This window comes from Rana temporaria, chromosome 12, assembly GCF_905171775.1.
Source record: "Rana temporaria chromosome 12, aRanTem1.1, whole genome shotgun sequence".
NCBI lineage: Eukaryota > Metazoa > Chordata > Amphibia > Anura > Ranidae > Rana > Rana temporaria.
In genome coordinates, this window is record NC_053500.1 from 33,879,759 (window position 1) to 33,896,249 (window position 16,491).

The 16,491-nt window shown below is 44.9% G+C and overlaps 1 protein-coding gene across 10 annotated transcripts in view; it reads left to right on the forward strand.

Moving 5' to 3' along the window:
• HDAC5 (histone deacetylase 5) overlaps positions 1–16,491 on the forward strand; it is a 159,565-nt gene that overhangs the window by 100,576 nt on the left and 42,498 nt on the right. For 4 of the 10 annotated variants that reach the window (XM_040331062.1, XM_040331068.1, XM_040331065.1 and 1 more), the window contains 5 exons: positions 8,059–8,203; positions 8,289–8,442; positions 10,957–11,087; positions 13,331–13,462; positions 14,175–14,287. In XM_040331062.1, coding sequence (XP_040186996.1) covers positions 8,059–8,203; positions 8,289–8,442; positions 10,957–11,087; positions 13,331–13,462; positions 14,175–14,287 — 675 coding nt within the window. The remainder of the gene's footprint in view (positions 1–8,058; positions 8,204–8,288; positions 8,443–10,956; positions 11,088–13,330; positions 13,463–14,174; positions 14,288–16,491) is intronic. The other 6 variants (XM_040331066.1, XM_040331069.1, XM_040331071.1 and 3 more) reach the window with 3 other exon arrangements.

The window sequence follows — 16,491 nt, forward strand, 5'->3', positions numbered from 1 at the left end:
CGCAACATACCAAATAACTTTTTAAGCTCACATACATTTTAAACATATTGATAGTTTTACCTTTTTAGTTTAGTTTTGCCCTTCCACGCATAGATTACCTCCCAACTTGGGCAGTGTAAACATTCCTGCTTTTCATTTTTTCTATAATATGCAGTAATCACAGCTAATCCTAATTACTTACTTAATGGAAGACACATCAGGAAGTAAGTGTAAATATCCACTTACTCCACATTCATATTGGACCGATTTGGCATGTGATTTGCCCGCAATAGCACCGTCCAACTTTGCGGTGCTGCATTAATTCCCAAAAGTAGTTCCTCTACTACTTTTGGCGACTTTGGGGGAGATTTGAATAGACATCTTTGCATGAACCCGCACAGATGTCTGTCAAATCACCCCCGAAGCCGGACTGCATTGCCGGTTTGAAATTCTGCGAGTTCAGCTGAACTCGCACGATTTCTAACCCGCATCAGTGGGTTTAGACAGTTTTGCTCAGAAACAGGTGTCTTTCAAAAATGTTTGGATTTCCCATCATCTTCAGTCCAAGTCACAAGGACAGAAAAAGGGGATGTGAACAGCAAAAAAAAAAAAATCGGATGTAGGTGCTAACATTTTCGTAACTCTTTGCATACAATCTCAGCTGCCTATATCTCTGGAGATAATGGTTATTGTGACAGGTACTTTTCCCTGATGGTAACCTCGGCTGGAGCATTTTCATAATATGATTCATCTGTAACAGGTGTTTGTTAACCTTCAATTCTTTTTCTCTCCCTCACTTCCTTCTTTTCATTCCTCTTCCCTTCCTTCTTATTCTCCATCCCTTCCTTCTTAATTCTCCATCCCTTCCTTTGTCTCATTCCCCTTCCCTTCCTTCTTCATATTCTCCAATCCTGCCTTCTTATTATTCTCCTTTCTTTCCTTCTTCTTATTCTCCTTAGCTTCTTTCTTCTTGTCCTCCTTTCCTTTCTTATTCTCATTCTCCAACCCTTCCTTCTTCTCATTCCCCTTCCCTTCCTTCTTCTTATTCTCTAACCCTGCCTTATTATTCTCCTTTCTTTCCTTCTTATTCTCCTTAGCTTCTTTCTTCTTGTCCTCCTTTCCTTTCTTATTCTCATTCTCCATCCCTTCCTTCTTATTCTCCATCCCTTCCTTCTTATTCTCCATCCCTTTCTTTGTCTCATTATCCATCCCTTCTTTCTTCTCATTCTCCACCCCTTTCTTCTTTTCTCATTCCCCATCCCTTCCTTCTTAAAATTTTCTCATTCACTTCTTTCTTCTCATTCTGCTTCCCAACATTCTACATATTCTTCAACCCTTTCTTCTTCTCATTCTCCTCCCTTTACTTCTTCATATTCTCCAACCCTGCTTTCTTCTTGTCCTCCTTTCCTTCCTTCTTCTCATTCTCCATCCCTTCCTTCTTACTCTCCATCCCTTCCTTTGTCTAATTCTCCATTCCTTCCTTCTCATTTTTCATCCCTTTCTTCTTTTCTCATTCCCCATCCCTTCTTAATATTGCCATTCACTTCTTTCTTCTCATTTTGCTTCCCTCCATTCTACATATGCTTCAACCCTTCCTTTTTCTCATTCTCCTTCCCTTCCTTCTTCTCATTTTCCTTCTTCTCATTTTACTTCCCCTTCCTTCTTTATATTCTCCAACCTTCCTTTCTTTTTATTCTCCTTACCGTCCTTCTTAATATCATTTGCTTTTTTCTTCTTATCCTTCTTTCTCCTCATTCTCCTTCTATTTTTTCTTCTCATTCTCCTTCCCTTCCTTGTTCATATTGTCCTTCATATCTTTCTTCTCATTCTCCTTCCCTTCCTTGTTCATATTGTCCTTCATATATTTCTTCTCATTCTCATTCCCTTCTTTCTCATTCTCCTTTCCTTCCTACTTCTCATTCTACTTCCCTTCCTTCTTCTCATTTACCATCCCATCCTTCATATTCTGCTTCCCTTCCTTCATATTCTTCAACCATTTCTTCTTCTCATTTTCATTCTCCTTCCCGTCCTTCTTCATATTCTCCACTCCTTCCTTCTTCATATTCTCCATCCCTTCCTTCTCATTCTCCTTCCCTTCTTTCTCATCCTCCTTCCCTTCCTTCTTCTATTTCTCCCTCCCTTCCTTTTCTCATTCTCCTTCCCTTCCTACTTCTCATTCTCCTTCCCTTCCTTCTTCTCATTTACCATCCCTTCCTTCATATTCTCCTTCCCTTTCTTCTTCTCATTCTCCTTCAATTTCCTTCATATTCTTCAACCATTTCTTCTTTTCATTCTCCTTCCCTTCCTTCTGCATATTCTCCACTCCTTCCTTCTTCATATTCTCCATCCCTTCCTTCTCATTCTCCATCCATTCCTTCTCATTCTCCATCCCTTCCTTCTTTAAATTCTCCATCCCTTCCTTCTTCTCATTCTCCTACCCTTCATTCTTGTATTTCCCCTTCCCTGCCTTTGTCTCATTCACCATCCCTTCCATCTTCATATTCTTCTTACCTTCCTTCTCACTCTCCTTCCCTCCCTTCTTAATATCATCCAACCCTTCCTTCTTCTCATTCTTCTTCCCTTCCTTCTTCATATTCTACATCCCTTCCTTCTTCATATTCTCCACCCCTTCCTTCTTCTCGTTCTCGTTCTCCTTCCCTTTCTTCTTCTCCATCCCCTTTCCTTCCTTCTTCTCATTCTCCTTTCCTTCCTTCTTCTCATTCACCATCCCTTCCTTCTTACTCTCCATCCCTTCCTTTGTCTCATTCTCCATTCCTTCCTTCCTTCTCATTTTTCATCCCTTTCTTCTTTTCTCATTACCCATCCCTTCCTTCTTAATATTGTCATTCACTTCTTTCTTCTCATTTTGCTTCCCTCCATTCTACATATTCTTCAACCCTTCCTTCTTCTCATTCTCCTCCCTTTACTTCTTCATATTCTCCAACCCTTCCTTCTGTATATTCTCCATCCCTTCCATCTTCATATTATTCTTCCCTTCCTTCTCATTCTCCATCCATTCCTTCTCATTCTCCATTCCTTCCTTCTTTAAATTCTCCATCCCTTCCTTCTTCTCATTCTCCTACCCTTCATTCTTGTATTTCCCCTTCCCTGCCTTTGTCTCATTCACCATCCCTTCCATCTTCATATTCTTCTTACCTTCCTTCTCACTCTCCTTCCCTCCCTTCTTCATATCATCCAACCCTTCCTTCTTCTCATTCTTCTTCCCTTCCTTCTTCATATTCTCCATCCCTTCCTTCTTCATATTCTCCACCCCTTCCTTCTTCTCGTTCTCCTTCCCTTTCTTCTTCTCCATCCCCTTTCCTTCCTTCTTCTCATTCTCCTTCCCTTCCTTCTTCTCATTCACCATCCCTTCCTTCTTACTCTCCATCCCTTCCTTTGTCTCATTCTCCATTCCTTCCTTCCTTCTCATTTTTCATCCCTTTCTTCTTTTCTCATTACCCATCCCTTCCTTCTTAATATTGTCATTCACTTCTTTCTTCTCATTTTGCTTCCCTCCATTCTACATATTCTTCAACCCTTCCTTCTTCTCATTCTCCTTCCCTTACTTCTTCTCATTTTCCTTCCCTTCCTTCTTCTCATTTTACTTCCCCTTCCTTCTTTATATTCTCCAACCTTCCTTTCTTTTTATTCTCCTTACCGTCCTTCTTAATATCATTTGCTTTTTTCTTCTTATCCTTCTTTCCTTCTTTCTCCTCATTCTCCTTCTCTTTTTTCTTCTCATTCTCCTCCCCTTCCTTGTTCATATTGTCCTTCATATCTTTCTTCTCATTCTCCTTCCCTTCCTACTTCTCATTCTCCTTCCCTTCCTTCCTCTCATTTACCATCCCTTCCTTCATATTCTCCTTCCCTTCCTTCATATTCTTCAACCATTTCTTCTTCTCATTTTCATTCTCCTTCCGTCCTTCTTCATATTCTCCACTCCTTCCTTCTTCAAATTCTCCATCCCTTCCTTATCATTCTCCTTCCCTTCTTTCTCATTCTCCATCCCTTCCTTCTTTAAATTCTCCATCCCTTACTTCTTCTCATTCTCCTACCCTTCATTCTTTTCATTCCCCTTCCCTGCCTTCGTCTCATTCACCATCCCTTCCTTCTTCATATTCTTCTTACCTTCCTTCTCACTCTCCTACACTTCCTTCTTCATATTCTCCAACCCTTCCTTCTTCTCATTCTTCTTCCCTTCCTTCTTCATATTCTTCTTCCCTTCCTTCTTCATATTCTCTATCCCTTCCTTCTTCATATTCTCCACCCTTCCTTCTTCTCGTTCTCGTTCTCCTTCCCTTCCTTCTTCTCCATCTCCTTCCCTTCCTTCTTCTCATTCTCCTTCCCTGTAAAAAGATTAAATAATGTCCAGTGTGTCCCCTTTTGTAACTTTATTGTGAAAATACCTAATTTACAGCGCTGCTGGGCACTCTCATGCAGGGCCATCTTTAATATTGATTGGACCCTGAGAAAAACATTTCTTGGGGGCCCCCCCCATGCAATTTTGCTCTCCACATGCTCTGATACATACAATAAATATCATCTAGACTTAAAATCAGTTTACTGTATCAGATCAGGCAGTGATTGCGATTGGTTGCCAGAGGTTACAGCACATGATTTCTTCTTGTTGATTGGTTGCTAGAGATTACTGTACAGTAATACTGCTCACTGATTGGTTACTAGAGGTTACAGCACATAATTTCTTCACTGCAGAGGGGCATAATATACATATGTAGCCCAGGACTCAGATAATTGTGGAGTCTAGCTGAGGTTTTTCACCCAGGTCAATTGCTTAGTGATCGATTCCCTTTAAGGATCTGATCCTTCCCCCTTTTACTTGGCTGCCTAGAAGGTGCCGACTTGCTGTCTTCACATGTCTTACCAAAGCTTTTCAGAGCTTCCTTCTGGGCACTGTGCCCACTCGACTCTCTGGGTGCAATGTAGTTCACTCTCTCTACAAATTTGCTTGGCACATCCCTTTGGCACCCTCTGCCTTCCCCTTCAAGAACTGCACCCTTTTTCTTACCATCATTACATATTCCATTTCCTGCAACAGTCAGCTCCATTGAAAGAGTCTTGCTTTAATCTTCTTAACCTTCTCTGCTCTTGGCTAATCTAAGATCTGAGGAGAGGCCATGCTGGGAATGTGCATGGTAGAGGAAACAGGCACAGTGCTTTATCTTAAAACCAGCATTATATATCATATGTTTTGTTTTTCTTTGGACATAAATGAGCAGTACTATCTAAAATGCCTTCCCGGTTCAATGGATGACAGTAGCCACCTTGTCCCTTTTTTTTAATGTATGTTAGTTACACCCATACGGGCCAAGCTTGGAATTTTCATATACTTACCCTAGGATTCTTTACAACATGATGTCATTGTTTCATTTTCTGCTTGTGTTGGAACCAGGGACCCCAAGATTGTTCCTTGACAAACTACTGGTACAGTCGTGAAGCTAGAAGGGTGTTTTGTGGTTATCTGTTAGTGTACAGTATAAATAAAAAAAACTATGGTTTTAATTGATGCAGACAGTTCTAATGGGCAGCATTAGTAGCAGCACCTCACATTGAGATATCAGGACAAAGCACAGGACTAAAACTTCAAGGGACGGGTTCTTCCAGAAGTTGCTAGGGTACCTTGAGCAATGAGCAATTTCTGCCTCTCAGGTAAGTTACCAATGTCACCAGTAATCCCTTTAGCTATCTCTAAGGAGGGCATTGTTTCCAATGGCCGCCAATGTAAGGGGCCATTCTTCATACTAACCCCCAATGTAAGGGCTTAATTCTTCCCTCGGACCAGCAATATAAGGAGCATTTTTCCCTTTGCACACCACTGTAAAGAGCATTCTTCTCTAAGGTTTCCAATGTAAGGGGCATTCTTCCCACTGATCACCAATCTAAGGGACATCCTTCTCACTGACCACCAATGTAAGGAGCATTCTTCCCACTGACCACCAATGTAAGGAGCATTCTTCCCACTGACGACCAATGTAAGGAGCATTCTTCTCACTGACCACCAATGTAAGGAGCATTCTTCTCACTGATCACCAATGTAAGGAGCATTCTTCCCACTGACCACCAATGTAAGGAGCATTCTTCTCACTGATCACCAATGTAAGGAGCATTCTTCCCACTGACCACCAATGTAAGGAGCATTCTTCCCACTGACCACCAATGTAAGGAGCATTCTTCCCACTGACGACCAATGTAAGGAGCATTCTTCTCACTGACGACCAATGTAAGGAGCATTCTTCTCAATGACCTACATTTAAAGTGGTTATAAATGCTGACTTTTTTTTTTACCTTCATGTAATCTATGCATTAAGGTGAAAAACCTTCAGTATGCAGCTCCCCCTGAAGCCTCCCTAATACCCGATAAAGCAGGGTTTCACAAATTTGCTTTTAATCTAGGAGCCAGCTAAAAAAGTTAGGAGCCTGAAACGCGCCCCATCCCGCCGAGCTCGCACGCAGAAGCGAACGCATACGTGAGTAGCGCCCGCATATGAAAGCGGTGTTCAAACCACACATGTGAGTTATCGCCGCGATTAGTAGAGCGAGAGAAATAATTCTAGCCCTAGACCTCCTCTGTAACTCAAAACATGCAACCTGTAGACATTTTTAAACGTCGCCTATGAAGATTTTAAAGGGTAAAAGTTTGTCGCCATTCCAAGAGCGGACGCAACTTTGAAGCGTGACATGTTGGGTATCAATTTACTTGGCGTAACATTATCTTTCACAATATAAGATACTATAAAAATTGGGCTAGCTTTACTGTTGTCTTATTTTTTTATTAAAAAAAGTGTATTTTTAACCAAAAAAGTGCGATTGTAAGACCGCTGCGCAAATACGTTGTGACAGAAAGTATTGTAACGACCGCTATTTTATTCTTTAGGGTGTTAGAATAAAAAATATATTATAATGTTTGGGGGTTCTAATTAGAGGAAAGGAGATGGCAGTGAAAACACAGGGGAAGCTCCATTAGCATTGCTGGTTGTCTTGTATGTCATACCAACGGCCACCACAAGATGGCGCCAGATCACAGAAGGAAGCATAGGCCTGCAGAAGGCCGCAAAGCCGCGGCCTCAATTACCGGCCGGCACTTCTGCGGCCTTCTGCAGGCCTTTGCTTCCTTCCCCAGGCGCCAGGTCGCTAATTCTAGTCGCAATTGCGACCTGGCGACCGGATTTCGTCTAACCCTGTGATAGAGATCCAGCGATGTGCACAAGAGCAACTGCTCTCTCGGGTCTCTGCCTCCTTTTTGGTTAAGACAGAGCAGCGAGAGCCATTGGTCCCTGCTGCTGTCAATCAGCCAGTGAAAAAGTTTGTGCGGGGCTGAGCATTTACAGTATATACATACAGTGTATATTGGTGGTTGGTACCTGCACGCTTGTAAAAAGCCTAGGTGCATGTAGAAAAGATTCACCTAATCCAATGACACTTTTCTACTAGCTTCAGGACCTGTAAGTGGCCAGATATGCTTCATTGGTACATTTTCCCTTTTTCGATGTCACAGGAAATGAAGGTGAATCTCCCAAATGGGACACATGGGACAAAAAACTTGACAAGGGTTTTTACGCACACTTGAATTTTTAGGTTATATCAGCTAAATGCGCTTCAGGTGTATCAAAGCAAAAAGTAGAAAAGCTTGTCTCTTGCCAGCATGCTGTAGAGAAGCACCCTTGCCCTCTGGGTGGAAGCAGGGGTCTCTATGCAGAGGTCTGACACCACACCTCCTGCTGAGTCAGACCAATAGCTCTACAATCAGCAAATCTCATGCTCTGTGCTGATTGGAGAGCTCTAGCAGGGGGTGAGACCGACCTCTGCTTTTCGCTTTTCTGCGGCATGCTGGCAGGGGACGTGCTTTTTTCTACTGTGGCTGTGGCTGCTTTCGCAAGAAAATGAACTGTAAGACTTTGCACTCTTTTAGTTTTAAATGAATGTAAATTAAAAACGTAATTGTGATTTAATCATCCCCTACTTAATCCAAATGTGCTTTAATGACTGAATTTACTCCCTACTGTTTTCATATCGCTCGGTGGCTTTTCATTCCACTTACTTGACTGTCCTCCTTGTACCCAGCAGCAGCAAGAGATTTTGGCAGCCAAGAGGCAGCAGGAATTGGAACAGCAAAGGAAACGAGAGAGGCAGAGACAAGAGGAGGCCGAGAAACAGAGACTGGAGCAACAACTCCTGATACTCAGGAACAAAGAGAAAAGTAAAGAGAGTAAGCCAGGGAGAGCACAGAGACAGCTGAAATGGGGGGTGGTTTGGTTCAAAGGGCAGTCATTAGGTTATCTGTCCATTGGTAGTTTTACCTTTTGTCCCCGTCTGTCATTTTGTGTCCCACCAAGGTGCCATAGCCAGCACAGAGGTGAAGCTAAAGCTTCAGGAATTCCTGCTCAGCAAGTCTAAAGAGGTGCCAGGAATTGCAAACCATTCCATCCTACAGCACCCCAAATGTTGGTGAGTTCACCGCTCTCATTTCAGCACTATCTATCGTTTGTCTGTTCTCTCTTTAAAGCAAACCTGTTTTCCTAATAATTTAAACTGCCCCCGTTACAGCAAGAACCGTCTGGTGCTGATAGGTACCATTCCCTAAAATGCACTGTGCCCTGGTAACACCTGAACACAGGGCATGGGCATTATGCAAATACAGACTTTCCCAAATGTCAGAGCAGAGACACTCCTCACCACATATCACAGTGCTATACGTAGCATGAATCAGGGTCTCCAAACTTTTCAGCACAAAGGGCCACAACATATTTTACAAGTATTGATGGGCAGACATCTAGTCCATCTTGCATCAGGGCCCCCATTCCATCAGTGTCCCCCCCCCCCTTACACCAAAGTCCCCATCAAAGGTCCCCTTAGCACTGTTGGGCCCCGTACACACGACCGGATCTGTCCGCTGGGATTTATCCGCAGATCAGTTCCAGCGGACAGATCCGGTCGTGTGTAGGCCCGAGCGGACATTTCCCAGCAGATAAAAATCCAGCCGACGGATTTCCAGCGGATAAAAATTTCTTAGCATGCTAAGAAATCTATCCGCTGGAATCCAGTCCCTCGGACTTATCCGGTCGTCTGTACAGACTCACCGGATAAGTCCGCCCGATCCCCATCCCTCGCATGCGTCGAAGTGATTCGACGCATGCGTGGAAGTATTTACCTTCCAGGGTCGCGCACGTCGCCGCGTCATCGTCGCGGCGATGGCGCGGCACGTCACCGCGTATGTTTTCCGCGGGGATTTTGATCTGATGGTGTCTACAGCCCATCAGATAAAAATCGGGAGCAGAAATGTCCGCTGGAAACGGTCCGGCGGGCCGTTTCCAACGGATATCCTCTCGTCTGTATGAGGCCTAAGGCTTACAGTCTGGCTGAGAGCCTAGAGATGGAGAAGGTTCTGTCCTACTGTCATTGCTGGGGCAAGCATGTCAAGGTGGGGGGGGGTGGGGAGGATGAACCTGAATTGAAGAAGAAGGATCTGCGGGGGGGGGGGGGGGAGTAGAAGCAGAGACCATAGAAAGTCTCTGCTGCACATTGAGTATACATCACTGACCCTAGCTGCGGCCCAAATAAAGTAATGTAGCAGGTCCGTATGTCGTAGTTTGGGGACCCATGGAATAGATGGCAGGTGATTCAGTGGTGATGTGCCCTAGCTCCAATCTGCAAGAAAGGCAAAATTGGCATAACACATCCTTCTCTGGTCCACACTGTAAGAGAGAAGTGTGGGAATTAAAAGAAAAACAAACATACATACCGAGATTGCTGCAATATCATTTCGATGCTGCATCGGTCCCCCGCCAGTTCTACACCGAGCACTGAGTGATAAAAGACCACTAATCGCTCAGTTCTCAGGTCCATTTTGACCACAGTCACCACTCAGTACTCTGCCCCTCCAGCAGTCAATGGAGAGCAGGACTGTGCTGGGATCTGCTGGCTCCAGCATCAGGGTGGATCCTGACATTATTGGCAGGATCCCTACAGTGCCTGGACCAGCTGTGTGACAGGCTTCAGACCACTGTCACCTGAATCTGGGTTACAGGAGTGCGGAACTAAGTGCACTCCTGTGGCCCACAGGAGAAGTAGGGTAAAAATAGCTTTGGCCATACTTCTCCTTTGGGAAGGCTCCAGTACCTACTAACAACTTGTGATGCCTACTGGTTCATCTGATACTTTTTTTTATTTTTTTTTTATAAGTGTATTTTGTGCGTGTACTCGAGAGAGGAGCCGGACTGCAGGAGTTGGGAGTAGGCAGGCCTCCCCCAGAGGCAATCTGCCACCTTTCTCCATGCCCCGGGTGGCAATGGCGGGTGCGTGAGGGGGTCCTCCCACACAGCCCGCCCTACCTGCTCCGCTTTGAAGCCCAACGGGGCAGAGGGACTCCCTATAGGGGAGTGAGAGGATCTAGCCCGCTCAACCAGCCCCGTTAGTCCTTCGCCTCTCTTTTTAGAGACCGCGTGGTCAAAGTGCGTGCATGTTAAGCCAATTTCGAGTGCGTGTAAGTGTGGTGGTTTTTGTGGGAGGGGGGTAGGCGTACTAAGCGCAGGCTTACCTCGCATAGCACACCCAGCGGGAGCCGGGCTGAGACCACCAAACTCAATTCACATGTAGCGAACCCCTAGCTGCAGAGGTGAATGGCTTGTCAGCGCAGTGCCAATCGCGTTGAGCCACCGCAGCTCCCCCATCTGATACTTTTTATTGCATTTTTATTTTTATGCAGAAATGTAAAAAAAAAGAGAAACACATTTACATATATGACAAGAATACATATATAGTTACCCCGGTTACATATTGTACTTTTAGCAAATGTAGCTACCTATAAAGGGCTAAAATGGCTGCATATGAACTACTTTAGTGCCTTCTATTTGTATCTATTTTTCCACTTTGGTATGCACTTTGGGTTCTCTCTGACCTTTCTCCTGCTGATATCCTACTGCTTTGATTTCACGCTTTGCTGATCTTGTGTCCATCCATTAGGGGAACTCACCATACCTCACTAGACCACGGCTCCCCTCCTCAGGCGGGATCTCCAGCTACTCCTCCTTCTTACAAGATGTCTCTACTGGGAACCTGCGATGGGCGAGATGACTTTCCTCTTCGCAAAACTGGTAAGTAATCCCAAAAGCTGTGTTTATATACTAAGAAAGCTTTGGGGGCTGGAGAACTAGCATGGCAGTCAGGCCAGGGGTGCATTGGGAGCTGAGCGGTTCCGCTTTCCTCTTCTCACTGACACCAATAACAACACCAACACAGGGACATTTTTTTCTTTTGAGTGACACCACCAACTTAGGGACGTTTTACCTTTTAGTGACACCACTGACTCAGGGACTTTTCCTTCCAATAACTCAGGGACGTTTTTTTCCTTTCAGTGACACCACCCACATTTTTCCTTTCAGCGAGAGCACTAACACAGGGAATTTTTTTCTTTACCACCCATATTTGTGCACCCATTTTAAACTTTTCAGTTGGCATTTTAGGACACACCGATATTGACCTGCTCCCTTCTCCACCTAACAGGGGGTAGGTGGTGGTGGTAGGGGGTGATGGAGGGGTTGTGGAGTAGTAGGGTGCCAAGAGGGAGGCAACACAGTTTCTCATCATCGCCCTGGGCACTGGGTGACCTTGTCCTGGCACTATATGGCACTGTAGTTGTCCTGCTGCCTAGGTGCTGGGTTGTAACACCTTCTTTGGAAATGGAATTGTATAATATAATAGATGTCTTTAGAGCAGGCATGTCCAAAGTCTGGCCCGTGGGCCAATTGTGGCCCACGTTCCAGTTTAATGTGCCCCCCCTGGTAATTTGGATATATATATATCTTTTGTGGCCACAAAAAATATATACTGTATTTATCAGTTCTGCCTTGGAGGAAACAGGGAGGGGGCGGGACCAGCGCCATCAGGTTACATACAGGAGAATCTCATGTTTACTCGGGAGCGTCTGTAATAGGAAGTCCCGTCTCCTGGGCTGCCATTGGACAACTGTTTTGTCTATCATAGGGGGCAGGACTTTGTATTAAAGAGGCCGCAGTGTAAACAGGAGATTCTCCTGTATGTAATCTGTTGGCACTCGTCCCGCCCCCCTTCCTGTCCCCTCTGAGGCTGCAGATGGGCATCAATCAGGCTGCACTGATGGCAATGGTGAGGCTACATTCATGGCACATGTGAGGCTGCATTCATGACAACGGTAAGGCTGCATTGATTGCAATGGTAAGGCTGCATTCATGGCAATTGTGAGGCTACATTCATGGCAATAGTGAGGCTGCATTCATGGCAATGGTGAGGCTGCATTCATGGCAATGGTGAGGCTGCATTCATGGCAATGGTGGGGCTGCAGATGGGCAATGATTAGGCTGCATTGATGGGCACTGGCCCTTATTTGGCTTGACAGTTCTTTATTTAAAATTCTAGTTTTTTTCTGAAACTTCCCTCTTAGGCCCCGTACACACGACCGAACCACGGACCAGTTTCAGCAGACATGTTCGGTCGTCTGTACAGCCGAGGGGACAGGATTCCAGCGTACATTTGCCCGCCAGACCGTTTTCGAGCGGACAAATGTTTCTAAACATGTTTAGAAACATGCCCGCTGGAATCCTGTCCGTCGGACATGTTCGGTCGTCTGTACAGACTTACCGTACATGTCCGAGCGGCCGCCATCCCTCGCATGCGTCGAATGACTTCGACGCATGCGTGGAAGCATTGAACTTCCAGGGCTGCGCACGTCGCCGCGTCATCGTCGCCGCCTCGTCACCGCGTATCGTGTACGCGCGGATTTCTGTATGATGGTGTGTACAGCCAACATACAGAAATCTACGGGCGGGCATGTCCGCTGAAAACTGTCCGGCGGACCGTTTTCATCGGACATGTTTGCCCGTGTGTACGAGGCATTAAAGTGAAGGTGCATGTTATACATCTGTGCATATTATACGCCGATTAAATATCCAAATAACGCGCCTGAGCTCATTCATTGGGGCCACAAAAGATATATATATATATATATATATATATATATATCCAAATAACATGCCTGAGGTCATTCATTGGGGCCACAAAAGATATGTATGTATATATATATATATCCAAATAACATGCCTGAGGTCATCTCTTCACCACACACACCAATTCTTGTTGGGCAGTGTATTAGTGCTCTGACGAACACACTTAGACCAAATTTTAATGGTTCAAAGAATGCCAGGAAAAATGGTCGGCCCTCACCCATATTCACTTAATCGAATCTGGCCCTCTTTGAAAAAAGTTTGGACGCCCCTGCTTTAGAGGAACTACAAAAAAATGAACCCCTTACATACAAAAAAAAGCTTATCGATATTGACAGTGTTTAACTCTTCTCTTCCAGCCTCTGAACCTAATCTAAAAGTCCGCTCACGGTTAAAGCAGAAGGTTGCAGAGCGACGCAGCAGCCCCCTCCTCCGCAGGAAGGATGGAACGGTCATTAGCGCTTTCAAGAAGAGAGCCATTGAGATTCAAGGTAAGTGTCCATAGTTCCCCACTGTGGCTCCTTCCGCATAGTGGCTTGTCAGTAACCCAGTGTGCTTCCCATCTAGGCTCAAACTAATATTCTGTCTGCTCTTGTGTTTATCAGAAAAACTAGCGTAGATGACAATTATTATGGGCTGCCTTGCTCCCCTGTAAACTCAAGTCAGTTGTATAATAGCGAAACGGTGAAAGATTGTTCCGATTGGTTAAAAAGGAGTTATGGCATTTTGTTATTTGTATAAATCTTTGGTAGAGCCAGTAGTTGTCAGCACATAAAAATGATTGGTACATTGTTCTTTTCGGGTAATGGCTACACCAGCGTGAGCTGCAAGTATGCTTTGTTTGCCAGACGGCTGCTTTCCCCTGGTCTGGCACAGCTATGATCTTCCAACTTTCTCCATCCCCCCATTAAACGTACACCTCTTTATCACTCACTACCTATCATGAGCTGCTTAAAGCTGATAATAGACGTTACAATTTGATTGTACAATCTCCTTTAGGTCTACTAACAATGATGTAGTGCAAAAGGGCCTGTCTGATTGGATGCAACTTCAATGGACTGTTTAGGTAGGCCATCACGATATATATGGTTTAGTTCAATCTATAGGAATTTGTATAGAGATTGGACAATCAAATTGTAATGTGCATAGCCAGCTTTAGAAACCCGCTCTATCATTATTGATATGATATAACTCCTCTTGCAGTGTCCTCAGTATGTAATAGCGCCCCCGGATCAGGACCCAGCTCCCCAAACAGCTCAAATAGTGCCATCTGTGAGAATGGATTGACTGGGAGTGTGCCCAATATTGCCAGTGAGGTAAGTGGAGAAACGGAGGTCATGGCTGTAGCAAGTTTGGACAACGGTAAATTATCTAGTAACGGGGAAAATTGTCATTCTTGATTGTATTTTGGTAGGAAGGATATAAGATTAGCAATGTGTGCCCTCAGTTGGGGCTTGTTTGGACGGGAGAGGGGGGGGAAAAACGATATTTACTTGTGGAGAACACATCCAGGTCAATAAAACAAAACAAAACATAATGCATATCTGAAAGCTGAATTATAGGCATTTTTTTTTACTTCTTTTTATTAGTATTGTGCACATAGAAAATACAAACCAAAGCTTATGGGGCATACCTTGGCTTAAGGTGCTACAATAAGGCACCACACAACCAAAAGCAAACACAAAAGACTATTAGGTAGATTCAGGTAGATTGGATTAAATTTAGGGCGGCGTAGACTAGCCTGTTTAGGCTACACCGCCGTAAATTAGCTAGGCTAGTAGTGATTTTCAATCTACTTACCTGCTAATCTACGGCGGCGTAGCCTCAAACGAGCGGGCGTAAGGGCGCCTAATTCAAATTGGTTGGAGGGGGGCGTGTTGTATGGAAATGAGGCTTGACCTCACGTTTTTTGACGTTTTTTGCTACTGCGCATGCGCCGGGCGCCTACATCTCCCAGTGCGCATTGCGGCTAAGTACGCCGTACGGGCCTATTGATTTCGACGTGGACGTAAACGACGTAACTGCCGATTCGCGGACGACTTGCGCAAACGACGTAAAAAATTCGAACCTTGCGGCGGGAACGGCGGCCATACTTTAACATTGTTATTCCACTTAATAGGTGGAATAACTTTAGGCCGCCTAAGGCCTTACAGAAACAACGTAATTCGACTGCGGCGGGCTGGTGTACGTTCGGGAATCGGCGTAAAAGCTCATTTACATAATCTACGCCGGCCGCAATGGAAGCGCCACTTAGTGGCCATCCGAAAAATTGCAAGCTAAGATAGAACGGCGCAAGCTGGCCTATCTTAGCTTTGTTTAAGCGTATCTCTGTTTGAGCATACGCTTAAACATACGGCGGCGTCGATTCAGAGTTAGGTCGGCTTATCTACTGATAAGCCGGCCTAACTCTTTCTGAATCTACCTATAAATACTGCTAATAGAGCACTACAACCTTTCTCAGAGTTGTAAGAAATGTATAAGAAGTTCTAAGAGTTATATGTATGTTATAGTTCTAAAAGTTATAAGAAAGTTCTAAGAGTTATAAGAAAGTTCTAAGAGTTATATGTATGTTATAGTTATAAGTAGGGTTGTCCCGATACCACTTTTTTAGGACCGAGTACAAGTACCGATACTTTTTTTCAAGTAGTCGCCGATACCAAATACCGATACTTTTTTTAAATGTGTCCCCAAATGCAGCCATGTCCCCCCCATATGCAGCCATGTCCCTCACATATGCAGCCATGTCCCTCACATATGCAGCCATGTCCCTCACATATGCAGCCATGTCCCTCTATCCATGTCCCTCACATATGCAGCCATGTCCCTCTAGCCATGTCCCTCACATATGCAGCCATGTCCCTCTAGCCATGTCCCTCACATATGCAGCAATGTCCCTCTAGCCATGTCCCTCACATATGCAGCAATGTCCCTCTAGCCATGTCCCTCACATATGCAGCAATGTCCCTCTAGCCATGTCCCTCACATATGCAGCCATGTCCCTCTAGCCATGTCCCTCACATATGCAGCCATGTCCCTCTAGCCATGTCCCTCACATATGCAGCCATGTCCCTCTAGCCATGTCCCTCACATATGCAGCCATGTCCCTCTAGCCATGTCCCTCACATATGCAGCAATGTCCCTCTAGCCATGTCCCTCGATGCGGCGGCGCGATGCGGCGGCAGCGGCGGGGGGGAAAGTATTCTATTTAGGTATCGGGGGTATTTGCGCGAGTACGAGTACTCCCGCAAATACTCGGTATCGGTCCCGATACCGATACTGGTATCGGTATCTGGACAACCCTAGTTATAAGAAAGAGTAAACATAAGGAAGAGACACACATCAAAGCCACGTAGTGACCTCACTTGTCTCTACTGCAGTTAAGCAATACAGCGTGGTCACCTCCCTTCCCCTAGTCTGTGATTGGACAGTGAAGGAGCAGCAGCAGACTGAGGAGCTCATCACTCCTTCCTCTCCTCCTGTCAGTATGTTTTCAGCACACCTTATGCCGCGTACACACGAT